Source organism: Aptenodytes patagonicus, chromosome 20 (genome assembly GCF_965638725.1).
Source record: "Aptenodytes patagonicus chromosome 20, bAptPat1.pri.cur, whole genome shotgun sequence".
Taxonomy (NCBI): domain Eukaryota; kingdom Metazoa; phylum Chordata; class Aves; order Sphenisciformes; family Spheniscidae; genus Aptenodytes; species Aptenodytes patagonicus.
In genome coordinates, this window is record NC_134968.1 from 9,506,923 (window position 1) to 9,522,617 (window position 15,695).

The window sequence follows — 15,695 nt, forward strand, 5'->3', positions numbered from 1 at the left end:
TGACTTGGTGTTAGACTTAAAAACCTGCTGCTCTTGCACAAGTGGCGTCCAGAGAGGACCCTCCTTCCCTGGCGGTGCTGGTTGCAGAGGAAAGGACGTTGCAGGGGATGGGGAAAGCCTCAGGTGTGTTTGCAGGTATTTACTGGACGGTTTGATGCTCCCCGGTGATTTTTCTCTCTCATCAGGGATCCTCTTCTCCAGCTTTCTCTGCAGAAATCTTTGCGAGCTTCGTGAGACGTGTAATCGTGGCCATAGCTCTAACACTGCAGGCTCTGCTTGTCTCGTAACTTCGACAAGTACCCCAGCTGCGGGCTGCTGCGCAGGTCTGGGGTATGCTTTGCAGCAGCCCAGAGCCCTGGCTGTTCAAACTGATTGCACGGACACGATTTCCTGAGGAGAAGTAGAGGTGGATCGCAAATGCAAAGGCTGGAAATGCAGACTGTGCTACGAACAAATCCGTAACGTAAACCAGCAGCAGCGCTGCATGTCTGTGATGGAAAGCCCAGAAGCAGGATGGCGTTGCACCTCCTGGAAGGGAATAAATATGCTCAAAAGGTGACATCTTATTCCGCTCTGTCGTGGTTTAACTTCAGTCGGCAACCGAGCACCACGCAGCCGCTCGCTCACTCCCCCCCACCCGGTGGGATGGGGGAGAGAATTGGACGAGCACAAGTTAGGAAAACTCGTGGGTTGAGATAAAAACAGTTTAATAATTGAAATAAAATGATAATAATAATAATATGATAATAATAATAATAATACACAAAACAAGTGATGCACAGCACAATTGCTCACCACCCGCCGACCGATGCCCAGCCAGTCCCCGAGCAGCGGCCCCCCCCCGGCCAGCTTTCCCCAGTTTATGTACTGAGCATGACGTCACATGGTATGGAATGTCCCTTTGGCCAGTTTGGCTGTGCCCCCTCCCAGCTTCTTGTGCACCCCCAGCCTTCTCAGTCGGTAGAGCATGGGAAGCTGAAAAGTCCTTGGCTAGTGTAAGCATTACCTAGCAACAACTAAAACATCGGTGTGTTATCAACTTTGTTCTCCTCCTAAATCCAAAACACTGTACCAGCTACTAGAAAAGAAATTAACTCTATCCCTGCCGAAACCAGGACACGCTCATACCCACACAAGACTACCTGCCACCCAGTAGCCACTTTTAAAGCCAGCGAGGGAATTGGTCCTCGGATGAAGGTCCACTGCTGCAACCGGAGTGAAACACGCTCCAGGGTTGCATGCCACGCACTAGCACCCAAGATCTCAGCATTGGCAACCCGAAAAACACAATGGCTCTGCACAGTCTAATTAACATAGTCTAATTAACGTTTCAATAGTCTTAATCTGCAGCGTCTTTCCCTCCTGCGTCTGAAGCTGGAAGAGGACTCAAAGCTCTTGGGAGAGACGTGGTCCCGGGAGGTCACACATTAGACAGAGGGCTCTCACAACATTCTTAGACATTTTATCCCCAAACCATTATTCTCCTGCCCTAAGAAGTGCCTACCAACGCTAAACAGATTTCTAAAGCTCACACAACTACGCTGGGAGTCCGCACGCATTTCCATTCTTAAAAGTGGAAGAATTTCACTTCTTAAAAGTGAAAAGTGATCACCTGATGTAAAAAGTCCAAAGACCGACTTTCACCAGGTTGGTAATTCTTTCAGACAGCGTATTTCCCCTGCTCAGCATTCACAGTGAAAGCAGCAATTTTAGACTGTGATCTCCTGTTCGGCTATTGATTTGAAGATCAATCATTACTCCATCCTCTTTTTTTTTTTTCTCCCCACTATTTAGACTCCTTCAACCCAGGAGTCCCGCTCCCTCTTTTCCGCCCATGCCCTAAGTGTTTGCACATCTCTGGTGCCAGCACAGTGATGGTTCCCCCCACCCTTCCCACCTTCCTCCTGGATCTCTGTGTCCAATCCCCCCCACCCTTCTCCAGACTCACAGAGCATCCACAACAGGATGGTGGGGAGGTCAGGACAGAAGCTTTGACACCCCTCCCTCAAATTGTCCCAAAGCAGCTTCATCCTCGTGCACAAATCCTGCATCCCTGACAGGGGGGCAGTCCGGCTAACCACGCATCCCCCTGCCAGGTAGGGCAAGGATTGACGGGGTCAACAGCATCCTCTGGAGAGAGGGATGGAGCCAGAGGAGAACAAATTGCAGTTCAGGTGCCTGCACCCCACCAGGTTCCACCTTCCCAGCTCAGCCCCAAGCCGCAATGATCCCCCAAACCCATCCCTAAAAGAGGGACCCTCCCCTCCAAGCACCACGAGAGCACAGGGGCTTTGAGGTTGCATCGCTAAACCCTCCTCAAACTCTGAGATGGTGGAGGTGCGTGACTCCACAGCAAACCCCAGCCCACTATTATGCTATTTCTAGACGACAGACAAGCCCTGGCCTTTCTTCGTCGGTTTTACTGGGTTAAAAAAAAAAAAAAAAATAGTTGTGGTAGGAAACAAGCCATCCTGTCGTAATGCAGCGTTTGAGGGGGCTGCTCTGCTCCCCCTCAAACGCTCTCTCTTGAATCAGTTTGGGTGCATCTAGGGAAAATTAGCTTAAAAATGGTTCTGGCTAATTGTTGTTTGCATTTTTCTTTCAAGCTGCCATGTTTTCCAAACACTCTAGAAATTTCCCTGTGCTCTGAGATGAATTGTAGCCGTTTTCTGTTGTTTAAAGCCTTTTATTTTCGTTTTCTCCCCAACTTTCCAAAGCTTACTCAAGGCTAGAGAAGATGCAGACCGCTGGGAAGCCTTGCAGGAGCTCTGGGACCTCAGTCCATGTTGTCCCAAACATCAGGCCTAAGCCCTCCTGAAGTCATGTTTCACCCCCGGGTCACCAGACAAGAGAAACATCACAGACCAGGAAACACAAATATATATTTGAAAAGGAAACCAAAAGTGAGCGGCACGCAAAAGAAACGTGCAGGGGAGGAGAGAAAAAGAGCTTTATTTCTGTTGATTTTCCAGTGGGCGCACTCCTTTGGCTCCAGAGCCAAAGACGCTTCCTCCTTGGTGGACATCATCTCCATGCCTGCCCCACAGAGACAGCTTGACCCACCAGGGAATGATGGATCCCAACACGGTGAATCCAGCAGCCCCGGGGATGGAGCACAGGGACTAAACCCAGTGGTTGTGCAGAAAACGGGGAGGATACACAGGGCTGGGAGGGTCTAGACCAGGGGAGGATGTGCACAGGACCACGTAGACCCTTTCCACCCATGCAAGCTCAGAGGAGACTGGACGGAAGACCCTTCTCCCACTGCACGTTGGGCAGATTGGGGTTTCACAAGCCTCAGCTCCATGCTAGCCAAGTCTTTGGGCTCCTGCCAGTGGAGCTCCAAGGTTGGTTTTTAGCAGGCAAAGGTATCTAATAACTCTGGAGATCCCCTGGGTTTCCCTTACAAGCCCAGGGCATTTGAAACAGCAGCGTCGGCAGCTGGGTTGCATGTCAGTCTAGTGTCTGAGAGACACCCAAAAAAAAAAAAAAAAAGGAGAAATTAGGAAACTCTGTCCTTTCCAGTGACATTGAAAGGCTATTGCGTATTTGTATTGCAAGGCATGAACGTTAAGGGAACCTCAGGGTTGAGGCTGTAGAGAAAACTGGGGGGAGCTGGTTTTGCCCCAAGGATGCTGGAAACGTGCTGGGAGATGGTGTGTCCCACTGAGGACAGTTGTGACGTACCCTGAGCCACCCAAAAACAGGCGCCCACAAACATGCTGCAAAACACCATGATGAAGCAGCCTCTTCTGGCGTCCTTTTTTTGGGGTTGGGAAGGAAGGCACCAGCTGCTGCTGCACAATTTGCAAGCCCACGTGCATGCACCCAGTGTGGCAATACCCGTCCTGCCTGTCCCATCCTCTTGCTCTCTCCTCCCCCGAGAAGATGCTGGGTCATGCCCCAGAGGACGCGTCACAGGGAGGAAACCAGCCTCAGCTTCCCCTTTCCCCTGCGGCTCGGTCCTGGGGAGCTCAGCGCTGCCTGTAGATGAGGATGGTGAGAAGGAGCTGGCTGGACGAGGCTGCGGGTACCCTGCTCTTGCTGGGCTGGCTGGCAGGTAGGTGGCCAGGCAGGGTGTTTTGGGGGGGCAATTTGGAGAGTCACACTGCAGGGCAGCACCACGGGATGACGTGGGGTGGATTTTAAACGGTTCCCCTTGGGAAATCTGCAGAGAGACAATAAGTTGAAGCGCCAGCCAAGAGCCAAAATTGTGAGTTTCCTGGAGCGATTTCTGAGTCCAACAGTCTGAAAACACAGGATAGGCTTTCTGGAGGGTCTGAAGGTCCATCTCTGGTGTGGCAGGTTGTGGACAACCCTTGGCCAGTGACTTATTTTGCCAAGAGAGGTGTAAGGTGGCAGCTGCCACAGAGAGAATCGCATCCTTGCACTGATCCATGAGCACGAGGTTGGTCCCTCTTGGGGTCCAGGCGTGGTGTGGTTGTCCCTGGCTGGGCAGGAAGGGACAAGGCATCACCCAAAAGCCCCTTTTGCTCCTCGCTGGTGATTTCTGACCTCCTTCGTGCTGAGGTCTGCAGGAAACTCCCCACCTTCTGCAACCTTTCCCAAGGTTGCATCTCCAACCTCAAAGAGATGTCCTCTGAAAGGTGTCCTCTTCTAGACCAGCAGACCATCTCAGACTAACCCCTTCTGCTGTCCCACACAGGTGCTGGTGGGATGGAGCCAAAGACCTGCAACTCCCCAGGTGAGTGCAGACAAAAGGGGTCGTTGGAAAAACCCTGGAGGTCCACGTTGTAACGTTGCTTATGTCCTTTGGATGGTGTCTCCTGATCCTGGGGTGTCCAAAAAGGCAGCTCTGATCCCGGGGCTGGTGTTTCCTTTCAAGGTAGAAGGCAAACCAAAGGAAAAAAAGAAATCCATTATATATATGTTTTTTCGGTAGGGTGTGGCATGAAAGATATCGGTTTTGCTAGGGAGGATTTTGGCGGAGGAAGCTGCAATTTTTAATGTTATGATGGAGCTGGAAATACTGGCTTGAAATTAAAGAAAACTAAAACATTCCCCTTTGGAAATACCACAATGAAGTGCTTTGTTGTCCCAGAATTTATATATTTCGTCTGAGACTTTTCTGAAATACTCAGCTTGGATGGAAAAAATGGGTTTGGTTACTAGAAACAATATTTTTCACTATATTTACCCCCCTGTTTTTCTCCCACTGTGCTTACCTGTATCAGTGCCGACCCCTGAAATGAGCAGAGCTTTTGCTCTCCTATAGGCCAAGTATTTTGAGTCATCAGATGACTGAAAAACAGGCTCTTCCAATCTCTTCTTCCTTCCCCCCCCCCCCCACCTTTAATTTGCTGTTTCCACCAAAAAGCAGCTACAAGGTCAACACCGAGGTTGGAGAGCTGAAAATCCGTTGCTCACCAGTGCTCGTCTCTGCATCATCACACCACGACCGCGTCTCTTTACTCTTCCAGGTGACTTTCCCCCGCCAGCACTCTTCCCAAACATCTCCTCAGCTCAGGAAGGTGACTTGATTCTTGCCCAGTGCCTCGTTTTTTCCCATGTCCCCATCACCCACATCTTCTTCTGCAAGAACGGGGTGGAGCTGGAGAACCACCCCATGGGAGAAGGCCAGTTCACCTCCATTCTCGCCATCCAGCTCTCCGCAGAGAGCAGTGGCACCTACTCCTGCGGGTACCAGCGCCGGAGCAGCCTCGGACAGGTCATGCTTTCAAGGTTGAGCATCCCGTGGCTTCTGACCACCGGAGGTGAGTGGAGAAGGGCATGGGGAGGCTGATCCTGCCCCACATCAGGCACAGCCCTTGAGAAACCCCAGAAGTGATTGCCCCTGCTTGCATGGACTCAAGGTTCCTGCAGTGCCAACACAGTTGGGTCTTGACCAGCAAGACCAGTTCAGTGCAGAGATGCTCCTGGTTTCCTGCAGGTCCTTACAGGGTCAACTCAGTTGGGTCTTGACCAGCAAGACCAGTCCAGTGAAGGGATGCTCCCAGTTAATCCCACCAGAGTATCCTGGGTCCAGCGTAGCAGTAGCCACACACCACCCCAAAACACCACTGCTTGGCCACGCTTTGGCAACCCCCGTAGCATGGGGAGGAGGGGACAGTTTTGGGGTGACCCTTTCTCCACGTATTTGTTGTCTAGGTGGGAAGGATGAGCTGAGGAACGGCAGCATTGCTACCAGCCCGGAGCTGCCAGCTGGAGGTAAGCATCTCTGGTTTTCTGGATGAAGTTTGGCCAAGCATCCTGGTTTCCAAGCTCCAAGGTACCACCAGTGATGCTACCAACTTCAGCTTGGCCAGACCCTGCAAATGGAAATTCCTCATTTTGTCTTTACCACAAAGCAGCTGAGATACGTGCTGCAGTTCACTTCACCTTCCCATCACTCCCTGATGGGTGCTTGGGGCAAACCAGCTGCGGAAGGGACCAATATTCCCAACCCTCTCCCAAGACCTGGAGGTCCCTGGGTTGAGGGACCTCCTCAATGAGAGGAGGTCTCATTGCAGGGAAAGGAAAGTAAATACGGGGCTTCATGAGGAGAAGCATGGCCAGCGGATTAAGGGGAGCTTCTATCTCAGTGCTCTGGAGATCCCTTCCCACCAACACAGAGGTGGCTCTGCAGGTTTCCTAGCATGACCAAAAATGAACCACGCAGCCCAGGACGTGGTGGGGATGGTCCGGGGCTTGCTTTTACCCGCCCTTGGCCCCAGTGCTCCTCCTCAACACCATCTGCTTGCTTTCTCCCGGGACTAGGAGTCTCCATCAGCCTGGCCTTTGCGGTCCTCTCCCTTCTGGCTCTGGCTTTGGGCATCCATCTCCTCCTGCAGATCGGTAAGAGAACCACCGGCCCCGTTGAGTGGTGCCCGTTAACCATGCCACCCATCGGGGATTCACGGGTGCACACGCTAAAATCGAGCAAGATTAGGAGGCACTAAGTGGGCTTTGGGCCATCTGGGGTGGCTTTGGAAGCCCCCCCACCAAGGCATGGAGCTGTGTGCAGCTCGTGGAGGCTCCTCTCTTCAGAGGTGGTCCAATAACACCTATTGATCCATCACTATGTCTTGCTTGCAGGAAAGCGAGTCCAGCTGGCCAGGTTGAAGAGCTTCATGCCCCGGTAGAAGAACGCAGCATTTCACAAGTGCTGCGAAGGAAGAGATGTCCAGGAGCCCTCGCAGTTGGAGGACCTGTTGCCAGACCAGAGAAATGCTCCAAGGTGCTGGGGGGGGTCTGTGGCAAGGACCACGGTGAATTGTCAGTTCCCCATGGCTGTGGCAGGGGGGAATTGGCCCAAGATGGTGTCCCTTGACTCAGTGCCACCGGCACTGCATCCTCAACCGCCGAAAGCAGCTCTCCAGTGCTCTGGGGACCCAACTTCTTCATCTGCAGCCCCAGAGACACAGCCCTTGGCCAAAACACACTGCCCGAGCTGGTTGCAGGAGAAGAGTTTGCTCCAGCTGTGAACATCGTAGTGGCTCTTGGGCATAAATTAATTAAAAAGGTCCATTAATTAAAAAGGTGTTTTGCCTCTGAGTGTTGGCCCTTTGCATTGGTCTCTGAAGGTCTCATAGATGCTTAATCCTCCACCAAATGGAGGTAGGAGCCTGAGTCCCACGCAAGTCTTGGCTGTAGACCTTGCCTCACATGGTTGGAGTCCATCAAGACATTGCCCAAAGGCACGTCCAGCACAGGAACCTGTTGCCAGCAGCTCCCAAGTATGAGAGAGGATAGATCTGACAGGTCTTCCCATCAGGAAGGTCCACCAAAGGTCCCACCTGATCTGCCAGATGTTTGAGAAGGACTAAGGGGTGAAGGGAAAGGGGAAAGTTAGTGTTTGGTCTTGTGTCACCCACCCCCTGTCTAGAGGGAAGGAGGTAGAGGGGTGTCAGGTCATTGGAGGGGGTGATGGAGACATCTCCGCATGGCTTTGCCCCATCCCACCTCTCAGCTGCATCTAACCCTTCAGCCAGTGACGAAAAAGGCTTTGATTTGCATTTCAGAGCTCCTTCGCAGCCTTCTTTCCCCACAAAACCCAGCAGACCTAACCCTACCCTCACCACTGCCTCAGCTAAACCACAGCCCCAGTGACCCCCCATCCACCTCCGCTGTCCCACCACGTTGCTTTTTTTCTCCTGGTTTGGCTGCTGCTGCCACTTCCAACCACAAAGCAGAACAAATTAAAAGAAAAAAAAGCCCCAAGTGAAACGTGTTCGCTTGCAGGAAACATCAAGGCTAGAAGACCTCACAGCAAAACGTGACACACCTCACGGTAACCACCAACCTCTCATCAGATAACGTGGCACGTGAAGAAGCCCAGAGGTGTTTTCTCCTCCTTCGCTGCACAGGAAGGAAAGCAGAACAAAAGAAAAGAGGGGGGGTTTTTTTGGCCCAGGAGAGATCTGCCCCACTACTTCCAGTGCGTGGCTGGAGGTGGTCCAGCTACACCAGGTTTTATCTCCAAAAATGTATCCCTCTAGATGGAGGGGTGGGCAGACAGATGGATGGAGGGCACAGAGATAGGTTGGGTTAGGAGAGAGATGACTCATAGACTGGCACGATCGCCGTAGGAACACAGGGAATGGAAATGGGGGGACGGTCTGATAGAGGTAGGGCTAGGTTAGATGTTTGGAACCCAACCTCCAGGTAGAAAATGTAGTCCAAGGGGCTGGAGAAGAGGATGGCCAACGGGAAGGTGTCTGCCCCCTACACCAGCACCCCCAGCTGGATACCAGCTGGACAAACATCAGAACTAAATCCAAGCTATAATTCAAATCAAAAAGATGCCTTCAGGAGAGCAGGTTTCCACCAGGCATTGCATCTAAGCAAGCTCCCAAGCCCCAGGCGCAGCACAGCCCACCCACAGGACCTTCAAATGACGCTCCCCTTCCTTACCACTCAACAGGGAGTCCTCCGAGCTGATAAAAAAGGGGATTAGGAGACAAAAGAAGCATCTTCCATCCTATCTGGGCTTCTTGCGCTCCTATCTTAGGGCAACACAGCACAAGTTTGGATGCACAATTGCTTTGCTCGACCACTTATTGAGGGCAGCAGGTTCTGCCTGGTGTTTACAGCAACACGGACAAGGTACGTCCGTCCCTTCAGCTGATGCTGCCCAAGGCTAATGGGTGGTGCTACCTTTGGATTCAGAAGAGGAATTATCTTGATTCTCCATGATGACTTTGATGACTGACTTTGCAGCATTGGACATGGTGGCCGTGACCTGCATGTTGCCAGCAGAGACCACGGCAGCCTCCTGGCACGCGCTGAGCTTGACTCGGTGGACCATGGTGCCCTTGTCAGTGCTGGCGGGTTAACTATTATACATCCTGGTGTAGATGTCCTCCAAGTTGCCACGGTGGACTTTGTGCAGGGAGATCTCCATGGCTACCTACACGTAGAAAACGTTGTAGTTCAAGGGGTTGGAGAAGAGAATGGCCAGCGTGAAGGTGTCCACCTCGTACATCAGGACCCCCACGCACCCCCGAAAATGGATCACAGAATTGCCAAATGGGCAACTCTCCGTGACACCCGTTGGGATCCTGGGGCTGGGCGGCGTGGAGATATAGCTGCTGAAGCAGTAGCTCCTGGAACAAGAGCACAGGTGAGGAGGGAACAGGATGGGGAGACCACTTGGGCTTACGAGGGAGATGGTCCAACCACTGGGAGGTGGTCCAACCATTGCGAGATGGTCCAACTTGGACCTTCTGCCTGAATCCTGGGGGGATCCCCTCCGGCAAGGGAGGGGGATCACCCCTGCCCCCTCCTCGCGGTGTTACCTGGGGTTGTACAACATGACATCCTTGGTTTTGTTGGTGATCTGGATCTCCACACTCTGCTCAAAGGATTTCCACACAAATTTCTTGCTCATCTCCAGTGTCTTCTCCACAGCTCTGGGCAGCTCTCCAGTGGGAAGAAGGTTTTAGAGCAGAAAAATCAAGCTGCTGTCGAGAAAAACAACTTTCTAATAACGCCTGTGCAAAGTCCTCCTTGGACTTGATGATCCTTATGGGTCCGTATCTCGAGATATTCAAAGTCCTTGCCCAGGCAGGGTGCACTTGTGTCAATATTACGACGTAATATGGTGCTGGATCCAAGGAAAAGGCATTTTTTGGGTACCTGATGTCGCTTTTGTGATCACAGAAGGAAAACTGCAAGGGAGGAGGGCACACGTGTGGACATTGACAAATACTTGGGCAGGAGGTGAATATTAATGCAAGTATTTTCTGCTGGCCGGGCACCTTATCTCTGCTGCATCTCCTGGCACGGGCGATAAATGCCTCAAGGTGCTCCAAGATAAATCCTCTTGCAGACGATGGGGTGGTGGGGAATGTCGGGAGGAGGGCAGGACTCTCTTCATGGCAGTTCTTCCTGATGTTCGGCCTTGGCAGGGCCCTTCACACATCCCAAAGGAGATATTATAGGCCCATCAGTCTTACTTCAGTCCCTGGGAAAGTTATGGAACGAATCCTCCCGGGGGCTATCACAGCTCAAATGAAGCACGTGATTGGGAAGAGCCAGCACGGATTCACCAAGGGCAAATCGTGCTTGACAAACCTGATCGCCTTCTACGACAAAGTAACCTGCTCGGTTGATGTGGGGCGAGCGGTGGACGTTGTCTGCCTGGATTTCTCCAAGGCTTTTCCCACAGCCTCCTCCTAGAGAAACCGACGCGTTACGGTCTAGACAAGTGGTCCGTGCGGTGGGTGGGGAACTGGCTGACTGGCCACGCCCAGAAGGTGGTGGTAAATAGCTCCTTTTCAAACTGGCAACCTGTCACAAGTGGGGTCCCCCCAGGGATCGATATTGGGCCCAACGCTGTTTAATATCTTCATAAGTGATCTGGATGATGGGATCAAGGGTACCCTGATGAAGTTCGCCGATGACACCAAACTGAGTGGGGAAGTGGACACTTCGGAAGGGAGAGCCACCCTGCAGGAAGACCTGGATAGGCTGGAAGAGTGGGCTAACAAGAACCTTATCAAGTTCAACACAGACAAGTGTAAGGTCTTGCACCTGGGAAAACATAATCCAGGAGCGCAGCACAGGCTGGGACCCACCCTGCTGGGGAGCAGCTCTGTGGAAAGGGACCCGGGGGTTCTGGTGGACAACAAGCTCGATATGAGCGAACAGTGTGCTGCTGCGGCAAAGAAAGCCGACAGGACGCTGGGTTGCATCACCAGCAGAGATAAAGAAGTCATTATCCCGCCCTACTCAGCGCTTGTCAGGCCACACCCGGAATGCTGCGTTCAGTTTTGGTCCCCGCTATACAAAAAAGATGCGGACAGGCTGGAGAGGGTCCAGAGAAGGCTGCAAAGATGACCAAAGGACTGGGAAGCCGGCTATATGAGGAAAGGCTGAGAGAACTGCGTTTGTTCAGCCTTGAGAAAGGAAGGTTTAGGGGAGACCTTATCACCATGATCCAGTATTTGAAGGGTGGCTACAAAGAAGATTTTACAAGGAGTCACATGGAAAAGACGAGGGGTAATGGCTACAAGTTACTCCCGGGGAGATTCCGGTTGGACACAAGAGGAAAATTTTTCACAAAGAGAACAATCATCCATTGGAATAATCTCCCCAGGGAAGTGGTGGATTCCCCAACATCGGACACTTCTAAGATTCGGCTGGCCAGGGTGCGGGGCCACCTTTGCCAAGAAAGGTTGGACCAGATGATCCTTGAGGTCCCTTCCAACCTGGTATTCTGCGATTCTATGATTCTATGATCCCTGGGGAATTTGAGGGGGGCAAAACCTCCCCAGCTGGAAAGCTCGCGTATCTCCGGGTGCCTCCATGATGCTGCAAGAGCCTTCTCCACTCCTTAGGTAGAGCCAGGGCAGGCGGGTGCACAACCTTGAGGTCTGATTTTGAGGTCCAAGCTTGGAGACCCAAGTGCATGGACAAAACCTCACCTTCCCTCTCTCCAACCCAAGAAATAAGTCCATGGAGTCCTGGGTGACTTTCACCCCAAAAGCCATCTGACCCCCCAACAATCCCTCCAGTGCCCACACACGATCAGAGCCTGTGGCAGTATTTATTCACACAAGAGCAAAGCCACCTGTCCTGCAGACGGCTTACAGCCTTTAAAAACCCCGTTAACAAATCCTCCCCGGTGGGCTGATGTACAAAAATAGGAATCGGTAAGTCTATTGTTGCAAAAAAAGAAGTCTTGACGCGCCGCATGCTTCGCCGTAGCCTGGCCACGGCGGCACCGATGATAGATCCACGCCTGGTCCCACCGCCTTCACATGAGGAAAAGCCCCCTGGGAAAATCGGCCCCACAGGAGGGGATGGCGAAGAAAACCTGAGCCATCCTGAGGAGCTCCGAGTGGCCGGCCAGGCTGCAGGAGCTGCCAAAGAAACGCACCCATTTCTGGTGCGTCTGCAGGGTGCCGAAGTCGCTGCCGCTACTGCAGTCCTTTAAGAAGGTGGCCAGGTGGCAGAACTGTTCAAAGCACTTGCTGTCATCCACCATGACCCCGTGGTCCGCCAGGTACTTGACGCACGCCTCCACCTCCGCCCACGTCGGTGGTGCCCGTAGCTGCATCCACTGGAAATGGAAAAGCTCCCCAAACGGCCCCATCCGAGCGTCCAGGTAGTCGAGGAACGCCACGTAGAGAGTCTGGACGTGGCGGCAGAAGGTGTCGCAGCCTCCAACCCTCCCAGCCGCCCGCTGCTCTGCCAGCAGCTCCTTCACCCGCAGCGACATGAAGCCATGGGCTTTGCGCTCCAGGAGGGTGCGGCGGACGGAGGAGAGGACACCCAGCACCTCGCAGGGCGAGTTGTCCTCCCTTGCCAAGGCCCTGAGGTGCATGTCGAAGACGGCCACCTGCGAAGCCATGTGCTGTAGGTAGATCTCACTGAAGTTGTCCTCGAAAAAGGTCCGGATGGCGAAGGGGGGGTTGGCTGAGGGAGAGGAAGAAGGACTTCAAGGCTGGGAAGACTTGCAGCAAGCGGGTGACAGCCGGCAGCAGGAGCAACCAGGGCATCCTGGCGTGGTGGAGCAGCCACCGGTACTCCCTCTTGGCAAACTCCAAGAAGTCCTTGAGCGGTTCGGAGCAGACAGCGTACACAGAGACGTAGGTGTAAATCTTCCAGATGAGGGACTGCAGGTCCACATCCAGGCTGTCCGCCCCGTGCTGGATGCAGTTGCTGAGGAGGTGCGCGGGGCAGTCAGTGGCGATGAAGGCCCCTTCCAGCAGCTCCCGCAAGCCGGATGCCTCAGCCAGACCCCGGGTGCAGCACCCCAGCCCCCCCAGCATGGCGTTGGGGCTCTCGCCTACGATGGCCACACACCGCTGCCGCAGCCCGTGACTCTCTAAGGCCTCCCACGCCAGCGCGGTGGCACTGGGGGCCAGTTCACCCAGCGGGGCCTCCACACCGATCACCCTGCTCTGCACGCCGCCCCGCTTCCAGTCGAAATAGCGGATCTGGATGGGAAAGGGGGTCCCCGCCTCGCCAGCGCCCAGGGCCACACCGCAATAGGGGACACTGTCCAGCGGGTCCACCCCATGGTCCAACGCGAAGGGGGCCAACGCCTCGTCCAGCCTCGCCTCCGTCTTGATTTGCAAGCCCAAGACATCTAAGACAGGGTCAGGCGTTTTGGGCAAGCCGGGCGAGCCAGCCAGGGGCTCGCAGCAGTCCTGGAGCACGGCAGCGGCGAAGCCCAAAGGGGTGGCGGTGGCAGCGGCATCGAAGGACTGGCAGTCGGCAGGGAGGAAGCAGCCCGGCAGCTTGGCCGCCGAGGCATCCCCCAGCACGTTCCTCTTGTGTTTCATGGACTGGACGTGGGCCTCCAGGTCGAGAGAGCCCTTACGGGCCACAGAGACGTAGGTGCCTTCCTGGCACACCAAGCACTCGGCCTCCCATCTCTCCCGGCCCACGCGGAAGCAGGGGTACTTCGCCTGGAGCTCGTCGGTGAACGTGAATTTCCGTTTCGGCACGGTACGAGGCAGACGGTGCTCGGCCTGGGGGGGAAAACAGAGGAGAGGGAAAATTGGAACAATTTTTATGCCGCGCCAAGGACGCAAATCTCCCGCGGGAGCTCCTCTCCCGTCTCCTACCTGTCGCCCAGGTGGGGACGCTCAGATGCCCAGCAGCACGACAAACGCACCTCGGATCCCGAAAAAGCCTGAACGTAAGAGCCTGTCCTGCAAGAGCCGTCCCTGAACAGACGCGGGGTGTGGGAAGCTGGGGTGAAATGGGGAGCGTGGTTCAGTGCTCGCGATACTCCTCCTGAAACGGGGAGCATGGCTCAGAGCCCACGTTGCCCCCCAGATGGAGAGCACGGCTCACGATGTTCCCCCCAAAATGGGAAGCACGGCTCAGCTTTCGTGATATTCCCCTTGAAATGGGGAGCACAGCGATATTCCCCCCCAAAATGGGAAGCACGGCTCAATGCTCACAGTATTACCCCCCAAACACGGGGTGCAGCTCAGTACTTGTGATATTCCCCCAAAAACGAGGAGCACGGCTTAGCCCTCACAATATCCCCCCCCCAAAATGGGGAGCACAGCAATATTCCCTCTGAAATGGGGAGCACGGCTCAGTGCACACGATAAAAGAAGAAAAGAGGGGGGGAAAAGAATGAAAATAGGAGGGAAAGAAGGGAAGAAGGAGGAAAAGAAAGAAAATAGGAGGAAAATAAGGAAAATGGGGGGGAAATAAGAAAATTAGGGGGGGAAGGAAGAAAATGGGGGAAAAAAAAGGAGGAGGAAAGAAGGAACGGGGGAAAAGAAGAAAAATGGGGGGGGAAGAAGAAAAATGGGGGGGAAAGAAGAAAAAATGGGGGGGAAGAAGAAAAATGGGGGGGAAGAAGAAAAATGGGGGGAAGAAGAAAAATGGGGGGGAAGAGGAAGGAAGCAGGAAAAGAAGGGGGGGAAGAAAGAAAATGGGAAGAGAAGGAAAATAGGGGAAAAGAAGGACAGAAGCAGAAAAGAAGGAAAGAAGGGAGAAAAGAAAGAAAATGGGAGAAGAGGGAAAAGAAAAATAGGGAGAAAGGAAGAATGTGGGAAAAGAAGGAAAAATAGGAGGAAAAGAAAGGAAGGAGGCAGGAAAAGAAGGCAAGAAGGGGGAAAAGAAGGAAAATAGGGAGGGAAAGAGAGGAGCAAAGAACAGGACAGGGAAGGAGAGAGGGAGCGAGGGGAGAGGAAGCCGCGGCGCTCGCCGGCCCCGGCCCCACGCACCTCTCGGGGCTCCCGGCAGCGGCGGGGCCGGGTGAGGCCCCGGCCCCGGCCCCGGCCCGAGGCAGCCCGGGTGCTGGCAGCGCTGCTGGGCCCGGGCAGGGCCCGGTTCCGCTGCCGCCAGCGCTGACCCAGGAAGCTCAACCCGCCGCGGGCAGGGGGACGGGCAGGGGAGGGAGCGGCGGAACAGCCCGGCCTGGGCACCCAGGGGTGGGGGGCACCCATCGTGCAGCACCCAGAGCATAACCACCCCCCCGTGCAGCACCCAGCACCCGGGGGTGGGGGACACCCCCCTCATGCAGCAACACGCACCCATGGCTTAGCCCCCCCCCACCCCCAAGTGCAGCACCCAGCACCCAGGGGTGGGGGGACACCCCTGTGCGGCACCCAGGGGTGGGGGACACCCCCCTCATGCAGCACCACGCACCCACGGCTTAGCCCCCCCCCCAAGTGCATCACCCAGCACCCAGGGGTGGGGGGACACCCCCCGTGCAGCACCCAGCAGCCAGGGGTGGGGGGACTCCCCCGTGTGGCACC

The 15,695-nt window shown here is 54.4% G+C and overlaps 2 protein-coding genes across 6 annotated transcripts; one reads left to right on the plus strand and one right to left on the minus strand.

Annotated features, from left to right (window-relative positions):
* The first annotated feature begins 3,976 nt into the window (after positions 1–3,976).
* On the plus strand, positions 3,977–7,515 carry LOC143169299 (uncharacterized). 3 transcript variants are annotated; one of them, XM_076356602.1, is made up of 6 exons: positions 3,977–4,060; positions 4,667–4,705; positions 5,442–5,735; positions 6,130–6,189; positions 6,739–6,816; positions 7,057–7,515. In XM_076356602.1, the coding sequence occupies exons 1-6, from the start codon at positions 3,991–3,993 to the stop codon at positions 7,101–7,103; spliced, it is 588 nt and encodes a 195-aa protein (XP_076212717.1). In that variant the 5' UTR covers positions 3,977–3,990; the 3' UTR covers positions 7,104–7,515. The 3 variants fall into 3 exon arrangements, with proteins under 3 accessions (XP_076212717.1, XP_076212718.1, XP_076212716.1); XM_076356603.1 differs by lacking the exon at positions 6,739–6,816; XM_076356601.1 differs by having other exon boundaries at positions 6,739–7,097.
* A 4,476-nt stretch (positions 7,516–11,991) lies between these two features.
* LOC143169298 (uncharacterized) lies at positions 11,992–15,421 on the minus strand. Of its 3 annotated transcripts, none has more exons than XR_012996879.1 (3): positions 15,162–15,230; positions 14,040–14,166; positions 13,879–13,943 (listed from the first exon to the last, which is right to left on the minus strand). XR_012996879.1 is itself a non-coding variant. In XM_076356600.1 (2 exons), the coding sequence occupies exons 1-2, from the start codon at positions 15,381–15,383 to the stop codon at positions 12,834–12,836; spliced, it is 1,332 nt and encodes a 443-aa protein (XP_076212715.1). In that variant the 5' UTR covers positions 15,384–15,421; the 3' UTR covers positions 11,992–12,833. The 3 variants fall into 3 exon arrangements, 1 of the variants encoding a protein (XP_076212715.1); XR_012996878.1 differs by having other exon boundaries at positions 14,040–14,211; positions 15,162–15,214; XM_076356600.1 differs by lacking the exon at positions 14,040–14,166 and having other exon boundaries at positions 11,992–13,943; positions 15,162–15,421.
* Positions 15,422–15,695: the final 274 nt, after the last annotated feature.

Excerpts from the sequence above, each read along its gene's own strand:
- LOC143169299 (XM_076356601.1), top strand. The coding sequence starts at position 3,991 with ATGAGGATGGTGAGAAGGAGCTGGCTGGACGAGGCTGCGGGTACCCTG. Across the intron at positions 4,061-4,666 it reads CTTGCTGGGCTGGCTGGCAG|GTGCTGGTGGGATGGAGCCA; the intron begins GTAGGTGGCCAG and ends TGTCCCACACAG. Across the intron at positions 4,706-5,441 it reads AAAGACCTGCAACTCCCCAG|GTGACTTTCCCCCGCCAGCA; the intron begins GTGAGTGCAGAC and ends TTACTCTTCCAG.
- LOC143169298 (XM_076356600.1), bottom strand. The coding sequence starts at position 15,383 with ATGGGTGCCCCCCACCCCTGGGTGCCCAGGCCGGGCTGTTCCGCCGCT. Across the intron at positions 13,944-15,161 it reads GCTGCCGGGAGCCCCGAGAG|GCCGAGCACCGTCTGCCTCG; the intron begins GTGCGTGGGGCC and ends TTTCCCCCCCAG.